We start from the raw sequence: 18976 nt of genomic DNA, 5'->3' as shown, positions 1-18976 counted from the left end.
CAATGTTTTTCAAACCCATGACCTAAATAAATTTGTAATCGTAAGTGATCTGCTTAATAACAGTCAAGATAAATCATTAATGAATAGAGATATGTAAATGGACTTAAACAAGTAAACTCTTACATTATAGTAATTCTAAGGTATCTACACTGAAATAGCTTGCATTCATCTTACACAGACGGGATTACCCCCTGAGTTATAATAAATTGGTTTTCACTGAGCATTTTACTTTATATTTTTGGGGGTTAAGCATTTTAAGTGACTTATCACAAATGACATATTTATACATTTCATTTTTATTTTTAAAAATTATAAAAAGCTAAGCTTTTTGTTTTTAGAATAGATACTTTTTTTTTTTAAGATTTTTTATTTATTTATTTGACACAGAGAAAGATCACAAGTAGGCAGAGACACAGGCAGAGAGAGAGGAAGGGAAGCAGGCTCCCTGCTGAGCAGAGAGCCCGACACGGGGCTTGATCCCAGGACCCCAGGATCATGACCTGAGTCAAAAGCAGGGGCTTTAACCCACTGAGCCACCCAGGTGCCCCTAGAATATTACTTTGAAACAAAGATCCAACTGTGATCCTTTCTTTAAAGAATGTGCATACTCACCAACTGCAACATACAAGCTGCTGCCAAAATGGCAATAACTCGACTGGGCTTTATTAAGACATCATCTCTATATAGCGACCCAAAGGCAACCTGCAGTGCTGAAAGCCAAAGTAGACCCAGGGAATGAAATAACAGTGACATCTATAAAAGTATTACAAAAATAACAATAATGACCATCTTTATACTTGAAGACATATATCAAAATGTAGTATATACATAAAAGGTTAAGAGAAGTATCACTATTTAAAATGCTAGGAACAGTAACTGATTAATGGTGCTAATTTAATAACAATGTTACAAATTGCCATTTATTCTACCTAACAGAGTTGAATTCTTCTACAACTAATCTTGATATTAAGATACTCTTGGAAAAAGTTTTATAAAGATACCCTGAGTAGACCAATCATTAAGCAACACAGACCCCATGATGATCTTAACCCTGATGTTTCAGTGCTTCCTTCTTGGGGAGTGGGGAATAGCACCTGGTCCACTCCATGAAACACTCTCCCTGAGCCACCACAGCTATCTAGGCCTGTCCTTCCTTCTCTCCACTGTCACTCTTGCATGTGTTTTATAAATATCCTTAACTTTTCTCTTTGCCTATGTTGTGAGTACTGGGTACTTATACTTGGGCAATCAAAGAGGGGAGCAGAGAACGAGAAGTGGAACAGGAATTAGGAGAGTGACAGGACCACTGAGGCTCACTAAACTGCTGAGGCCTAAAATAAGTCCCTAAATCCTCTGGGCCTCTCAGCTTCCTCATCTAAGAACTCAGAGCTCTTAAACACTGATTACATGATTCGTACCCTCTTGTTCCCAGAGAAAGTCTTCATACATGGGAAATAATCAATAAACACTATATACCAGCTTTTCTTTTCTTTCCTTTTTTTTTTTTTAACCAGCTTTTCTATGTGATTTTTAAAAAGAGTCATACTCTTCCCTCCTTCACCCTACATCCTCCGTATCCCAGGCAAATATAATTATGAACAGTAAACAGTAAACAGATTGATAAGGCCTACAAGTAGATTAGGAACAGATAGAATAGAATTGGTAAAAACTATGGAGCTGAGAAAATGAATACAAAGCTGACACTCTGGGGTATTAAATGAAGCTTTCTTCTAGCCTATAAGGTTGGAAGAAAATATTTATTTTCTACCAAAAGCATAAAAAGGTTATGTTATAATTTTTAAATAATAGTAATTATAGTGATGGTTACCTTCTATATCAATATTCTGGTCCGGAATCTCCAGTTCAATAATATTCATGCTGGATTCTTTCCAAGAACCACTGAACATACTAGAAAAGTAGCCAGACTTAAAAAACAAAACAAAACACCCAATTATCCAGTACTTTCTGTGTCTTCCAAATTATTTTCCCATTTCTAATTCCAAGTAATTCTTCTAACAAAATGAATCCATATTATTTTAGGAGAAAAAGAATAGCTAAATTTGTCTATAGGATAATGAAATTAAGGATATTTTAGGTATGTCAAAATACTTTGTTTAGTATCAATTTAATGAAAATTAAACCAAATTCTCATATTACTATCTGAACTGAATTCCTATATTACTTTTGAACCTTACATTAGTTTTTTTACTTAGTTCAAACAATTTCTAAGTCTATTACAGGTATGTTTTCCTTCTCAATGGCATTTTAAATTTAAGCTTAGAAATTACAGCATATATTTAAGACTCTCATAAACCTATGACAACACATAATGTAAATACAAGATCATGCACTGAGAAGAAGTGAAGACTAAGAACCTTCCTACTGTTAAATCCTTACTGTTGGTGGCTATAAATGGGATGATCCCCAGAAATCAGGATTAATCTAAAGTTTAATCTAGTCAGAAAATTCCAGAATGGACCTAAATTCTTGGAAAGGTACCAGAATGGATGAAGCCTTTAGTTACCTTCTAGATAGCACCTTCCATAATTTGAATACTTTGGAATACATCAAAGAGTAACTAATTTTACTGAATACTTAGTATGTATAAGGCACTGTGAATATAGCAGTAAACAAAACAGACATTGTTTCTGTCCTTAGAGGCTTACTATATTTCAGCATGTGGTTTATACTATAATCAATATAGTTGCTCTTGAGAGGGAAAGCCTTCACTGAGGCATTCTCATCCTTAAATCCACAAAACTGCTTTCAGTGATTAAAAAAAAAAGTTATGTACCCTATCCTCAAGTTGAGACCAATATTCTGATATATTCCCTGAGCTATATATTTCAAGCCAAAGTAAACTTGTTCAAAAAAATTAGATAAAAACCGCTATGATTAAATTCTTATAGAAAAAGTTCTTTTAAAATATTTCTACTGAAAATCTTATACTATACTGTCTTACCAGTAATTACTGTCAAACGGTGAAGAAGAGAGAAAATATAAACTCCATAGGATAAAAACTGAATTGTTCACTGTTCTATTCCCAGTGCCTAGAACAATGATTTGAAGAAAGAATAGATAGATTTGATGAAAGAATAAATGAGTAAAATATTTGAGCCAATAGAGCAAAATTTTCTTTCATTTTCAGAGTTCTGAACCTTTAAAATGGGGTGACAATATTACCAAAGTTGGTAATATTTTCAGCACACAAACCAAATAGGTATATCAGCTAAATGAATTACTCTGTATTTGCTAGGTCTTTAATTTAACTGCATTTTCCAGAAGGAAAGAAGAGTAAGTGTCAAGAACTTTCTATTAATTTTCAACCATATCTACAAAATAACATTTTGGCTAAGTTCATCTAGTTTAAATAATTACATTTAAAAAAAAATTCAGCCATCTTAACTTTAGACATTTTTCCCTAACTTTTTTCCCTTTTGTCAACAAAAGGTACCAAAATAAGAACCTTACTGTAGTAATGATCAAAAGATATTTGCTGGTCTGGTTGACAAGGAAAATTCAAAATCTGTTTTCTAGACTATACTAACTGTGTGCTGTATTTCTGATAAAACAAGATTTTGAAATCAGATGACAGGACTTATAAACAACTACTGTCCGTACAAAGAGACTGCTATGAAACGCAATTAGAAAGAACATGACTTGAAAGAGTTTGAGCTATTTTTAAGTAACTACCTTGTTTACTCAAAAAGAAAAATAAAATACTTACTTGACATAAATATATTTTGTGTAAGTTCCACTCTTCTCCTAGAGCACAAATCTTAATGTCACTATTTTCACCATTCAAAAATAATGTCTGATAAATGTACTTGGATGTACTCTTTAATTTTTTCCTGTTAAAAGAAAAGCAAATTTTATTTTTTTTAAATTTTTTTTTCTAAAGATTTTATTTATTTATTTGACAGAGAGAAATCACAAGTAGATGGAGAGGCAGGCAGAGAGAGAGAGAGGGAAGCAGGCTCTCTGCTAAGCAGAGAGCCCGACGCGGGACTCAATCCCAGGACTCTGAGATCATGACCTGAGCTGAAGGCAGCGGCTTAACCCACTGAGCCACCCAGGCGCCCCGAAAAGCAAATTTTATATATGTGTAAAACTGAATGTTTTACTGATTCTGCAACTCAAAATATTCCTTTTGTTCAATTTCTAAGAAATAGAGCCAACTTATCCTCTGCGTAAAAGGACAGAAGCATGTAATATTCAAATTTACATTAGTACCTAAGAAACTAATAACAGTAGTTATCTAATAGGGTACTCTATTCCTAAGAGGGTTAATAGTGGCTAGATGGGACCTTTCATTGTGCATCATTTTTGCAAATCGTGATTGTTGAACTAAGTGAATTACCTGTAGATCAGCACAGTGATTTTTGCTTACCTCCTCGTTTAGAGAATAGTACTATGGAGGATCTCAATACAACTACAATGATACTTCTATGCAACTACAAAACTGAGAACAAGAGTAAAAATTTTACCTACCCAAGTAATTTTTAGAATAATTTAGATTTAATCTTATTTTGGTACCAAAACATTTTAAACTAGTTAAACAAGATTTTTCCCCCCATTAGACCAATGATTTGCAGCCTTACATAAAAGGTTTTCAAAACTATGCTCAATGGAGAAGTGTCTTCAGGGCCACCAGGGAGAGCTGGGGAACAAACCCTGGGCATCCTCACCTAACTTCAACTAGAACAGCATCACAACTTAGGGATTTCTGCGTTAAGATTTCATTTAAAAGATGAATTATATATTTTTTAAAGTCTGATAATCATTGTTCAAGATGGTCCAATGAATAAGAAAAGCCCTAGGCAGAGGCCGATGAACACCTTTTTATATTCCTGGCCAATCCTGACAAGTTTTCTTGGTAGTTAAAAAATTTTAATCTTTAAGAAAATGAAGTGTTTCAGATGATGTTTTGAACCAATGTGTTTGACAAGTCTTTCCAACAGACAGTAAAAAGAGCACATGCTTTGGTAGTGGAGAGACTTGGGTTTGAGTCCCAGCTCCACCATAGCTCAGTTACCCCAGATATAAAGAAGATATTAGTAGTAACCACCTTACTGGGTTACTTTGAGAAATAAATGGGGCAATATAGCTTCCAGTCCCTGATGGCACCATCCCCAAATTACATAAAAGATTAAAAGAACAGAAAGGATTAAGCCCATAACAGCAGAAAGTAAGGGTGGGCTTATCACCTGAAAAGAGCAGCAGAAGCCACAGCCCGGAATGCATCATGAAGGTCTAGGATGGAGGCTGAAGCCCATCTGCCCTTCAGAAGCCTGTGTGGGTTGAGGGGAGGGGTCTCAGGAGAAGCAAAAGGGTAAAAGTGAGGCTGAAAATGGGGAAACGTGTTCCTTTAATGGCCTCTTCCACAGTGTATGAACAAAGAATACAGACAACCAGAGTACAGATAATTCAGACATAAAGATTCCAAGGCTCTTCTAAGAAGGAGAGGACAAATCTCTCAGGAAAAGCCAAGATTTTAGTGTAGGTGTTGGCACCCGACAAAGCAATCCTCATTCTGGTGTTTGAGAAATCTGTAGCCTGTGAGCTCTTGACACATTCACCCTGAATCATGGTCCCCAAACTATGTGTCGAAGCACCTGGAGCACCACAGCAAACTCAGGGATGTGTGTAGAATATTTTATATTCGAGGGCAGCAATGCATCTTTCAGATACCATGCTATCTACTACTATTAAGCAGTAGTTTGAACCTAACTATGAGATACTTCTTTAGGACCAGAGGAACCATGGAAAAAATTGCTGTGCTGTGAACAAAAAACGTTTGGGAATCTCTGCTCTGAACAAACTCACTCACCCCATCATCCAATTTAGTAGTCAGTCTTCCTACTTAAAGGGAAGGCTTAGTAGAAATAGGTTTACTCAATTAAAACACACACACACACACACACACACACACACGTTTTTCATTCTTAAATATAAAAAGACAAGCAAGGATGACACAACATGAAGAGAATTAGGAGCACTGAGGACTATTAAAAAGAGAGAAACTGGCCCCAGAGGAAATATATTAATTCAGGAAAGAGAGAACTTAAAACACTCTAAAATTAGTGTAGCTAAATATCTGAGATTACTACATTTATAAAACAACAGGATACTACGATAAAGGAAACAAGGGAAAAAAGAGCTCTTAGAGACTAAAAACATGGTTACTAAAATTACAAAGCCAAAACAGAGGCTGACTGAGAAAGTTAAGGAAATTTCCCAGAATATAAAACAACAACAACAACAAAAAAAAACTAAAAAGAAAAAAGAAAAAAAAAAAAAAACGAAAAGAGAGAGGTAGAATCCAAGAAACCCAGAATCTGGTTAAGAGGAGTCCACAAGAAAGAAAAAACAAAGATAACAGGAAAAAGGAAATCATGGAAGAGATTAATGGAAGAAAATTTCTCCAAACTAGTGTCCAGATTGTAAGGATCAACCAAGTATTGAGGCATTAAAAAACCCACACTTAAGCACATTCTAGTTAAATTCCAAAATACCAAAGAAAAAAACCCCAAAATTTCCAGAGAAAAAAAGGTCACCTACAAAGAAAAGAATTAGACCAGAATCCAATTTCTCATCCACACTGTAGGCTAGAAGACAATGAAGTAATGTCCTCAATGGTATGAAGTTATTGTAAATATCTATACTCAAAGGATGAATAAGGTGAAAGTCTAAATTCACATTTATTTATTTATTTATTTATTTTTAAGATTTTATTTATTTATCAGAGAGAGAGGGCGAGAGAGCAAGCACAGGCAGACAGAATGGCAGGCAGAGGCAGAGGCAGAAGCAGGTTCGCGGCCCAGCAAGGAGCCGGATGTGGGACTCAATCCCAGGACGCTGGGATCATGACCTGAGCCGAAGGCAGCTGCTTAACCAACTGAGCCACCCAGGCGTCCCCTAAATTCACATTTAGATAAGCCCGAATTACCTACTTTTGCATCCTTCTGAGGAAGATACAGGAGGATGCAGTTCTCTAAAATGACCGAGAAAGACAAGACGCAGAAAAGAAAAGGCTACAGAAAAAAAGACTACAGAAACAGTAGATCCAATCCTAGAGATGTGGTAAAATTAAGTCCCAGGATAAGCTCAGACCTGGAGAGCAATGGATCCAGAATGGAACAGGAAGATGAAGGGACTCAAGAGCAGGGGTCTTGGGTTTGGAGGAGAACACCATGAAACTATGTTTGGAAAGATAGGAAAACCTGAATATATTATGAAGGAATATTACTCTTTTGTCAATGGTGAGAAGTGGGGAGGCAGTTAGAAACCAGGAAAATGGGAACTATTGCAATAAGATACAAATGAAAACAGGGCCTGAATTTGAGCACTTGATGGAACGTAGAAAAAAGATGGCACTTAAACGTGAGGTTAGAAAATGTCTCCAATAGAAAAACAAGGAGTTTTGACACTGCACCCAGGAAGGTATCATTTATAATCCTATCACACTATTTGACTTTGAGGTGAACAGTATTTACATAATTCTAACAACAAATACTGTTTACTGGTTTCAAAATTTAAAGACAGTCTAGGCACAGCAAACACAGAAGATCTGGGTACAGAACAGCCGAGTTTTAATAGTTATCTAACATAAAAGTAAAAAATACAGTTGTCAAAAGGTGTGAATGAAGTGGAAGTTTGGCTTGGAAGCCACAGTTTTTCATGGTGTAGTTGGCTGAGATGGCAGAGTGCATCAGACAACCTCAGGGAGCATAACTGGTGCCAACACACATATTTCTAGGTCTTAATATTTTCTTACACTCCTCATCCATGCCAGGCTGAATAACCAGGCCTCTTCCACTGATAACAAAACATACTAAATTCTCCATGTATTTTCTAGTAAGTATTTGCTTTAAAGACTTTCCATTCTAGCCAACTCGCGTAGTTCAGGGGTTGGCAAAGCTTTTCTATAAAGGTCTGCAGAGTAAATATTTTTGGCTCTGTGGGCCAGAAAGGCTCCAGGCAAGTTTGCTGGCATCCCAACAGGCAGCTGCCTGCTTTCTCACCTTGGCCTACCACATCACAGCAAACTTCTCTACCGTCTAGTGTGGGCTATAGCCATACCATCTCCAGTATCTGAATCTCTGGTGGGGAAAGATGGCTATATTCCAAATTTGTTTCTTTCTTGGGTATTCTGTTTCAGTCTGAGAAGTTGTGATTGCACCTTTAAATCCTCTATTCCTGTATATTTTTAGAGATCTCTTTACCTCAGTAGTTTACCTACAGTAGTTAATTCCCCATTACTTGCAAATAATGGTTATATTAAAATTTCCCTGTTCAAATTACAGCATAATTTCTTTTTTGAATGGATCCTGACATAGATTTCAATAATGACATTAAATATAAGTGGTCTAAAAAAATAATTAAATGGCAGAGATTATCCTAAAGGATTAAAAAAAAAACCCAATTACATGCTCTCTCCAAGATATCTATTATAAAGATACAGGTAAAAAAGGAAAATGGAAAAGATGTACCTTTTAAACACTTATCAAAAGAAAGTAATAATGGAAATTTACTAGGGACAAAGACATTTTGTAATGATAAAGGGTGCCAAATTATCAAGGAGACATAATTATTTACTGAGTGCTTCAACATCAGGGACTGCGCATTATACACAATCAAGTATTCGTCAAACCCTAAAAGCCAAGTATTATCAACTCCACTTTACTTATGAGGAATTAAAGCTATTAAGCACAGAGTCCAGACTAGAACTCAGAATCTGAGCTCCTTATATTAGACTGACTCTCCACAAAGGTGGTGGAGGTGAAGGGGGAGGGGGGAGGTGAAGGTGGTGTTCATTTTTGTAAATAAATACAAGCATTCATATATAAAACTTATAGAAAAGATTGTTTAGATATCAAACTATTAACAGACATAATCCATAATACTTTTATTTTACAATAGTTAAGTTACACTTGTGTAGCAAACTTTTAAAAATATTTTTCTAAACTTTCATTTAATAAATTACATTTATGTGACCCCAATGATTATCTTAAAAAAAAAAAAAAGGCAACCAGATTGCTTTATGTGAAAACATTCTACGCATAAGCTACATTCTGATTTTCTAATTCACAAGTAAACACCCTGTTTTTCAACTCTTTGAAAAAAGGTTAAGCAAGTTGCAGCACTGACTGACACACACCCACGGCCAGCGTTCAAGTACTAGAGACTCTGACTTTGTTCCTGGTAAGGAACACATGTACAGTATTGATAAACTTCGCCTTTACAGTTAAAGAGAACTCCTCATGTATGTGATCACTTCCCTTTACACTGGTGGAAGACAGCGGGGGGAGGCTTAAGGTAACCGGATGCAAAACAACTCATTCTCCTGCCACCCACTCAGGACAAAGGCCAGCCAGCCGTTCCAGTCTGAGGTTTAATGAGGCTTGGCGTTTACCAGTCTCATCCTAGGGCTGTAATGCCACTCGGGCAGCGTCTGTGGTTTATAATCCAGAACGCCAGGCGTCTCCTAAGGCGCTCCCCATCCGCCGCGCATCGGGCTGGCTCCCACGCTTCCCGGTCAAGGGCGCATCTGGTCCTCACCCGCTGGCCAGCACCGCACCCCGAAGTGCAGCCGGCGCCGGGCTTATCCGCAGGCGCGGCCCTGAAACCGCCCAACAGGTGCGGACGCGTCCCTGCACTTACCTGCGCGGGGTGTTGAGGAGCCGCTGCTGCTCGTCCCCTTCCTCCTCATCCTCGTCAGTCTCGGAGTCGGGGTGACAGTAGCAGAAGGCCCCGCTGCTCCGCTTGCGCTTGCGGCTGCCCGGGCAGTAACAGAAGCCGTGGCCGGCCGCATCGCCGCCAGCCTCCGGCCTGCGAGTCGAGCCCCCCGCCCCAGAACCCGGCTCCTGCTGGGCTCGGGCTCGTCCCGGGTGGCGCAGCACTCGGCTGCTCAGCGAGCCCATGGACCACGGCTCCCCGGGACTTCAGGGAGCGCACCTCAGGGAGCCCAACGGAGACCGTCTCCCGCCATGCCCCGGCCGTCGCCGGCCTCCAACCAGCCCGGGTGCCTATACCGCCACCTTCTCACGCGCAGCCCCAACCGTTGCAGCGGACGCTACCGCGTCCATCCTCCGCCCCGCCCGCCGCGCCTATGCGCGCGGCGCGCCGGGACCGCAGGACCTCGCCCCCTTGCTTTCGCAACAAAGCGCGGACGGGAGAGCGCGTGCGCGCGGCGAGCCTCCGGAAGGGGCGGGGAAAGGCGAGCGTGCGTGGTGGGTGGGGCTGCGCCGAAAAGTACCCGGCGCGCTAGAACCCGGAATCGCGTAGGCCCTTGCTGTGGTGCTGTCAGCTTGGGACTCACACTACCGGGAACGTTGGGGCCAACCTAGAGGTTCGCCTTATTCTACACACCCCATTGTATTCGCCCGACCGGGAGCCCCTCCCCCCCTCATTGATTCACTCTGCAAAAGTTCCTTGAGTTCCGAATACCTAACCTAGTAGGTTCTGTGCTAGGCAAGGGACAAAAAGGTCGGTGCTGTTTGGACTCTTCCTTAGAAGGGCTCACCACTCGCTAGGATCACGCCTTGCAGAGATTTGGCAGGCTTCCTCAGGGAGGAGGCCCTGTAATGTGGAGTTTGCTAGGCTGTTGTGTTTCTTAAACATCAGCCTTCTGCTGCCCTAGACGGGTTATGGCAAGTGTTCCCTGCACTCCTTACCTTCTCTCCTAGTGGCAGTGGAACGTCTGGGTAGAGTCTGGTACCGGCACCCGCAGGGCTTACAGTGCCTTCGGGAGGCCCGAGCAAAATTTGCAGCTGTCTGTCTGGAGTGTACAGCCGTTGCTATGGACTCTGGACAGCCAGCTTTCACTCCCTGACTCCCTTCTGCTACTTTTTAAATAAAGTATTTTCAATGAATTACTCAGAGTAACACGGTAAACACCTATGGACCCACAAGTATGATGGAATTTAAAATTAAAACTGCATTCTTTTAAATAAAATAGAGAACGAGATCCTCCTCCATCCCAGTCTGTCTCTCCTCCGCTGTAACCACACCCTAAGGAAAGTGTGTATCATTTTTCCCATGCAATGTTCTTATACCGGTAAGTAAATGCGTTCCTTAGAACATTTAGGCATGTAATTAAGTGGAATCATACTGTACCTATCATTCTGCACCTTTCTCCTTTCTCAAAATTATACTTCCAAGACTTATCCAATTGACAAATCTCCAGTTAATCTTCACTGTTCGTTGTGTCACTAACCCATAATTTGGAAGTTAGGTTGCTTCTACTTTAATGTTCTTACAGAGTAGCAATTAACACCATGTGCAAAGATTCACCAAATAAATTCTTAGAAGTGGATTCCCTAGGAACTTTACAACTTTATTAGCTATTGCCAAATTGTTCTCTGAAATGATTCTGCCAATTTATACTCCCATCAGCAGTATGTGTAGTTGGGGCCCCAGTGCACGGGTGTCTGACTCGTTCCTGAGAAATCTGAAAGGTAGAGGCTGGTTGAGGCAAGTTGGTGGGAGGTGGGGAAGAGAGGGACAGAGAATGTCCGCAGCAAGGGGATCAGTGTTTGTGCCCAGAATTTGTCGGCATAAAGGATGTGCAAGTGTCTCCCATGTTAGAAGTGTGGGCCACCAGAAGATAGCCAGCCTCGGATCATCTTGGATTCTGTCCTAGAGAACTGGGTGGAAGGACACACTGACTTCAGCAAAGAACACTTGAGGGGGTTGCTGTTCGTAGGGGCTGGAAAAGGAGAATACATTTGCCTTGCTAAATGAACAAAAGAGGAGTAGTTCCCTGGTGATGAGGTTGATAAAGGAATCCAGAAGAATGCCCCTAAAAATCAGCGTTAAATACTTGCCTTTGTTAAACAGTGTTGATCCTCTACAACAGTCAGGTAAGACCTTCCCTGCTCCCGTTTACAACACTGCTCCCTCCTGCTACAACACTGGCTAAGTTTGGGCTGGGTGTGGAAGGAAACTAAGGTAGAGAAAGAAGAGAAGTTCACCTTATTCTTTATTCCTGCTGGCAATAGGCCAGAGCTAAACAAAGGAAGAAGCCTCGACTGTAAATCAAGTTTGAAATTTTGACTAGACATATTAATTACTAAAATGACCTTAAGGGACTGCACATTAGGACTTTTTAAAACCTAAGAGTGGCCAGAAAAGTCCCAGCTCTATCCTCTGACTCAATTTCCATCTAAAGCCAGGAGATAGGCCCATGAATAAATGAACAATGGGAGAGAAAAAGTTGCCTCATAATAATATTCCAGAATCATGCTGGTTTCTGACAATAAACCACCATTTTTCCAAGGTGGCCTTATCCTGCTTCCAGTCAACAAATGCAATTTGTATGAAAATTTTGGCTAAGTTATATATATAATTTAAAGATAAAACTACCAAAAATTTGTAATGCTTCCAAAGAAAATAAAGTTGGAGATTCCATACTTTTCTAGGTAGGTTTCAAAGCAGAAGTACTGTTTCCTATAATTAATCAGAATGACTAAGCAGTCATACAAATAGCCTTCACCAGTAACTCAAGCATTTATAATGGGCAGTAGAAACAAATTGAAAAAATATCTTTATATTTCATCCATCAAAATACAATAGATACTATAGAATGAACAAAGAAGACAATTATTCTTACTAAATACAAATGTTCTATTTAGTAGAACAGAGAGCATCACTCACTTCTGGAGAAAAAATACATTATTTTATACCATTAAGTAGTGTTTGGTATATGTGAACATTAGTTTTATAGCAATAAGTGTACATAAGACTAAATATATTGTTTTTTCTTAATTTGTAGTTTCTAATAGAAACTAAGTGACAAGTGTTTTTAAAGATAGTTGGAAAAGTCAGAGAAAGAATATACCTCATTTTAAAGATAACAGGTTTTATTAAAATTATTTTTCCATGTTGTATACAACTGAACTTTGGAATAAAATCAAGTACAACTTCAGAATAATTCTAGAGTTGAAAGGCACAATGCAAATGTAAATTAGTACAAATCAACAATATTGAAAAATACTTTAAAAATTATTTTTAGCACAAAAAAATTCCTTTAAGTGAAAGTAAATTCAGAATATTACACCCATCACCAAAATAGTACCTAGCTGGACACTTAATTTTTTTTCCATTCATCTTCCAGCTTGATTAAGATATTAACCATGATATTGTGGAATGTTCAGCATTTATATTTGCTAACCGCACAAACATGATCTGTATAACCACACTAAGAATTTAATTTGTTCAGACAAGTAGCTGATTTTGGTATACTTCAACCTGGAGAGAGTAAATAATCTTAATATAAGATGTGAGGAAGGAAGTCTCCCATCCAAACTTTCGCAGAGATCAACTAACAGTGCAGATAAAAATCTAAACAAAGGAGAGTATTGGATGTCTTCAAAGTATGACCATGTAAAATAGCAAATTGGATGGATATTCTTATGAGCTAGATGCTAACAATTTCAAATCAAGAAATTACTAGTAGAAATTGCTAGCCTTAGTAATTAAAGGCTAAATTTAGCCAATTAAAGGCTAAAACTAGTCAAGAAATTACTGGCCTTTCAAATACAAAGTATTTGAAAATACTTTGATTTTAAGACAATCTTTCAGTCTTCCACTTTAACAGTTTTTCACCAAAACCATGAAATAAATTTAATACATTCCAATTTCTAAGAAATACAGATGAGGAAGATATCTGTTTAAAAACCATGGAATACATTTTTATTTTTAATTTTAAATCTCCTTTTAGGTTTTATAAGCTTTGAAATGCAAGTATAGCTTTAAAGCATCATAATGAGTAATTATAGATGAATAGTAATATAGTCAGTCTATATCCTAGGAAGCATCTGTAGGCGTTTTAATTGGAAATAAGCATTCTGAGATAATGCTAATAGCAGTGTAGAAAAATGAACTTAAAAGAAGAAATCCAAAGTGCTGGGACTCCTCCTATCCTTGGATTTTATTTTAATCATCTCCTCCACAGAGAATGAGCAGTACCTTCCTGTAGTCTCCAGATGTGTCTCCCTGGGGGCAAGCAAAGCAAAGGTACAGTCAGATACAGGGAATACACAGCTCAGAGTCATCTGTGTTAACTTTTTCAGTCTTGTCTGGCTTTTTCTCAGAGAGGTGTTTTTTAAAAAACAGCATTTGTGGGGCATCTGGGTGGCTCAGTGGGTTGAGCCTCTGCCTTTGGCTCAGGTCATGATCTCAGGGTCCTGGGATTGAGCCCTGAATTGGGCTCAGCAGGGAGCCTGCCTCCCCCCCCCCCCGCCTACTTGTGAACTCTGTCAAATAAATAAAATCTTCAAAAAATATTTAAAAAAAATATTTCATTGCAAAATTAATACATGTTCAATGTAAAGAATAAAGACCTAAAAGAAGGGGTGCCTGGGCGGCTCAGCTGGTTTAGCATCTGTCTTCAGCTCAGGTCATGATCCCAGGGTCCTGGGATTGAGCCCTGCACTGGGCTCCCTGCTCAGCAAGGAACCCGCTTCTCCCTCTCCCTTTGCCTGTTGCTCTCCCTATTTGTGCTCGCTCTCTGTCAAATAAATAAATAAATAAATAAAATATTTTTTAAAAGTTTTAAAAAGACCAAAAAGAAGAACACAAAAATCCGAATTCCACCGTCCAGAGATTACTATTCTTAACAATTTGGTGTGTGCATATCCTTCAGGACTTTTCCCATGTATATAGGTTCCTGTGTGACGGGCCTATAGTGTTCTGTGTTCTGCTATTTTTTTACATAATGCAGACTATTTCCCTATTTTATTAAATATTCTTCTACAACATTATTCTTTAATAGTTAAAAGGAATTCCATCCTATACAGATAAAATAATTTATTTGGTCACCCTCCCCCATTGTTAGGTATTTGCTGTTTCCAGTTTTTCACTACTGTAAATACTGCAGCAATGAGCAATCATGATTAAATTTTGTGCTTCATGGGCACTAGAAAAGAGGGAATCTCGAGGTGGCTGGTTGGGTGGGATAGTTAAGGGTCTCTCAGTTTCCGCTCAGTTCATGATCTCACAGTTGTAAAACTGAGCCCAATCCTGGGCTCTGTGTGCAGCAGGAGTCAGCGTGAGAGTCTTTCTCCCTCTCCCTCTTGCACTCTCTCTCTAAAATAAGTAAATATGGGGCACCTGGGTGGCTCAGTGGGTTAAAGCCTCTGCCTTCGGCTCAGGTCATGATCCCAGGGTCCTGGGATTGAGCCCCACATCGGGCTCTCTGCTCCGCAGGGAGCCTGCTTCCTCCTCTCTCTCTCTGCCTGCCTCTCTGTGATCTCTTGTCTGTCAAATAAATAAATAAAATCTTTTAAAAAAATAAGTAAATATATCTGAAGAAGGAAGGAGGAGGAGGGGGAGGAGAAGAAAGGAAGATGGGGTATCTGGGTGGCTCTGTCAGTTAAACTTGTGTGCTCTCTCCCTCTCAAATAAATAAAATCTTAAAAAAAATAAATAAAAGAGGGAATCTCTGTCTATAGGATTCAAAGTTGATATATAAATCTATTGAAATAAATCTTAATATATTCTTCTTTATGCTTTGCCTCATCCATCTGCCAAAGAATAAGGATGTGTTAAACACTATCTGGCATACTATTGACATCAATATCTTCTTTTGGAGCTTCAAATTTCTTATTTATAGATTTGAATGCAATACTTGTTTGACACCTAAAGTTTCATGACAATTTAATTGTTGTTGTGAACAGTTGCCTATCTTAATATAAAGTCATCCATTTTTTCCTATTTAATACTTTTTCTCCTTAAATTCTTCTTTTTCCTGATAGTATAATCCCTGCTTTCTTTTCTATATTGTCAAATATTATCTGCCTTTACTTTAAGCTGGTTGTCACTGTGGTTTAGTTGTTCCTTATAAACAGCACAGACTAGGATTTTACATTTTTATATAATCTGAGTGCTTATTTATAACTCACATTTTTGTCTTACTTCTGTCATTTTCTTTTTTTAAGACTGTATTTATTTATTTGTTGGAGGGAATGGGAGAGATAGGGAGCACAAGCGGGGGGAGTAGCAGGTAGAGGGAGAGGCAGAAGCAGGCTCCCTGATGAGCAAAGACCCTAACTCAGGATGGGATCCTAGGACGCTGCCATCATGATCTGAACCCAAGGCAGATGCTTAACCCACTGAGCCACCCAGGCATCCCTGTCATTTTTTCTATTACTGATGTATTTTATGTATCTGTTCTGTATCTTTATGTATCTTCTCACACCTGTTATTAAATGGACAATGTATTCTTTTTTTTTTTCTTTTTTTTTTTTTAAGATTGTTTTTACTTACCTGACAGAATCACAGTGAAAGAGAACACAAGTGGGGGAGGAGGGAAGGGGGGGAGAGGGAGAGCGGACTTCCTGCTGAGCAGGGAGCCCAACCCAGGACCATGACCTGAGCTGAAGGCAGATGCTCAATGACTGAGTCCCCCAGGCACTCCCAATGTATTCTTTATTTTTAATTTTTTCCAGTGTTGTGTGTGTACACATATATATACATATAATGTAAATATATTTATAGTGATGTTGTCCGAGCCAGTCAATATTTTTGTACCCCGTCATTTTAGTGCCTGTATAGTACTATCTTGTATAAATTTTCAATAATTGAGTCATCCCCTATTAGTTAACAAAAATAATAATACATAATAAATTATGTACCATAAGTATATGCCATATAATTTATACAAATATAAACAACAGGGGCATCTGGGTGGCTCAGTGGGTTGAGCCTCTGCCGTCAGCTCAGGTCTTGATCTCAGGGTCCTGGGATTGAGCCCCACTTCAGGCTCTCTGCTCAATGGGGAGCCTGTTTCCCCCGTCTTTCTGCCTGCCTCTCTGCCTACTTGTGATCTCTCTCTGTCAAATAAATTTAAAAAATATTAAAAATACATATATAAACATAAGGTAATATAAATATAAATAATACTATGATAAAATAAAATATTTATTGACTTTTTTCACATTTTGTGAAATGATTTTATTCAGATTTGTTCATGTCTTTTTTATTATGTTAAAATATATATATCATAAATTTTGCCATTTTAACCAGTAACACTAATTCAGTAACACTAATTACATCACATTGTTGTATAACCATCATCACTGTCTATTTCCAAAATCTTTTCATTTCCCCAATTCTGTAACCACTAACCAGTAACCCTCCATTTCCTATCCCCCCCACCCCTGGCAACCTTTAATCTACTTTCTGTCTCTCCGAATTTACCTTTTCTAAATATTTCGTGTAAGTACACAGAATCATACAGTATTTGTCCTCTTTTGTCTGGTTTATTCCACTTAGCATGTTCTGAAGGTACATCCATGTATCAGAAACTTCATTCCTTTTTATGAATGTATATACCTCATTTTGTATCCATTCATCTGCTGCTGGATACTTAGGTTGTTGCCGCCTTCTGCTCTTATAAATAATGTTTACACTGGTGTAGAAGTATCTGTTAGAGTCTCTGTTTTCATTTCTTTTGAGTATATAGGAGGGAGCAGAATTGCTGGGTCATTTGGTAATTCTAGGTTTAACTGTATTTTTTATGTTTAACTCTTTGAGGAAGTGCCAAACTGTTTTTCACAGTGTCTACACCATTTTACATCCACACCAGCAATGCACAAAGGTTATAGTTTCTCCAAATCCTCTCCAACACTTGTTATTTTCTGTTCTTGTTTTTTAAAATTATAGTCATCCTAATAGGTATTTCATTGTGGTTTTGATTTGCATTTCCCTAATGATTAATGATGTCGGGCATCTTTTCATGTGCTTATTGGCCATTTATTTATCTTCCTTGGAGAAATGTCTATTCAGTTCCTTTGTCATTTTTTTTTTTAAGATTTTATTTATTTATTTGACAGACAGAGTTTACAAGTAGGCAGAGAGGCAGGCAGAGAGAGAGAAGGAAGCGGGCTCCCCACTGAGCCGATAGCCCAATGTGGGGCTCAATCCTGGGACCCTGAGCTCATGACCTGAGCCGAAGGCAGAGGCTTTAACCCACTGAGCCATCCAGGCGCCCTCCTTTGTCATTTTTAAATTGGGTTGTTTTTTCGTTGAGTAGTAGGAACACTTTATATATTCTGGATAGTAAACCCTTACTAAATATTGCAAATATCTTCTCCTGGCTTCTGGATTCATGTACTTTTATTCTGTTATTCTGCTTATTCTACTTTTATTCTGTTATTTTCTCTAACGAAATTCCTAAACATGTAATAGCTAAGTAAGAGGTATAGTTTTTGTTTTGTTTTTAACATTTATTGCCAGGGCACCTTGGAGGCTCTGTCATTTAAGGGTCTGACTCTTGATTTTGGTTCAGGTCATGATCTTGGGGTCCTGAGATTAAATGCTCCATCAGGATCTGAGCTCAGCAGGGAGTGTGCTTCTCTCTCTCTCCTTTTACCACCCCCCGCCCCGACTCATGCACCCATGCTTTCTCTCTCAAATAAACAAATAAATCTTTAAAACAAAAACAACAAACATTTATTGCCAACTTGCTTCCCAGAAAGGTTAGACCACCTTATAGTCCGTCCATAAGACATGGTGAATTTTCCTCAAGCCCTTCTCTTTTTTATTTTATTTTTTAAAATATTTTATTTATTTATTTGACAGGCAGAGATCATAAGTAGGCAGAGACGCAGACAGAGAGAGGAGGATGCAGGCTCCCTGCTGAGCAAAGAGCCCAATGCGGGGCTCAATCCCAGGACCCTGGGATCATGACCTGAGCCAAAGGCAGAGGCTTTAACCCACTGAGCCACCCAGGTGGCCCCTCAAGCCCTTCTCAATGCTGGCTATGATCTGTTTAAACTTTGTTAAGGTATGAAGTGAAAGATGGTGATTTGTTTTCACTTGACATTCACTGTACATTATTGGTATTAAACATTCTATACGTTTATTGTCCATTAGTGTTTCATCTTTCATGAAGTAAGTGCCTGTTTTCTTTTCGGATTTTTCTCCCTTTTCTTTGTGATTTGCAGCAGCTCTTCATAAAGGGATATTAATT

At 38.6% G+C, this 18976-nt stretch overlaps 2 protein-coding genes across 6 annotated transcripts in view; both read right to left on the bottom strand.

Annotated features, from left to right (window-relative positions):
- The window catches only part of GMCL1 (germ cell-less 1, spermatogenesis associated), a 40324-nt gene extending 30155 nt beyond the window's left edge, over positions 1-10169 (bottom strand). The window contains exons 1-4 of one of the 2 annotated variants that reach the window (XM_045078972.1): positions 9664-10169; positions 3728-3851; positions 1829-1925; positions 613-710 (exon numbers count right to left, since the gene is read on the bottom strand). In XM_045078972.1, the coding sequence (XP_044934907.1) occupies positions 613-710; positions 1829-1925; positions 3728-3851; positions 9664-9923 (579 nt within the window). In that variant the 5' untranslated portion in view covers positions 9924-10169. The remainder of the gene's footprint in view (positions 1-612; positions 711-1828; positions 1926-3727; positions 3852-9663) is intronic. The other variant, XM_045078971.1, reaches the window with a different exon arrangement.
- A 2676-nt stretch (positions 10170-12845) lies between these two features.
- Positions 12846-18976, bottom strand: part of ANXA4 (annexin A4) — a 75897-nt gene continuing 69766 nt past the window's right edge. For all 4 annotated transcript variants that reach the window (XM_045078975.1, XM_045078973.1, XM_045078974.1 and 1 more), the window contains one exon: positions 12846-13998. In XM_045078975.1, the coding sequence (XP_044934910.1) occupies positions 13939-13998 (60 nt within the window). In that variant the 3' untranslated portion in view covers positions 12846-13938. The remainder of the gene's footprint in view (positions 13999-18976) is intronic.

The sequence above is a fragment of the Mustela putorius genome, unplaced genomic scaffold (genome assembly GCF_011764305.1).
Source record: "Mustela putorius furo isolate JIRA1106 unplaced genomic scaffold, ASM1176430v1.1 tig00000281_pilon_pilon_pilon, whole genome shotgun sequence".
NCBI lineage: Eukaryota > Metazoa > Chordata > Mammalia > Carnivora > Mustelidae > Mustela > Mustela putorius.
The sequence above is the reverse complement of the archived record's forward strand: the minus strand, read 5'-3'. Positions and strand labels throughout refer to the sequence as shown.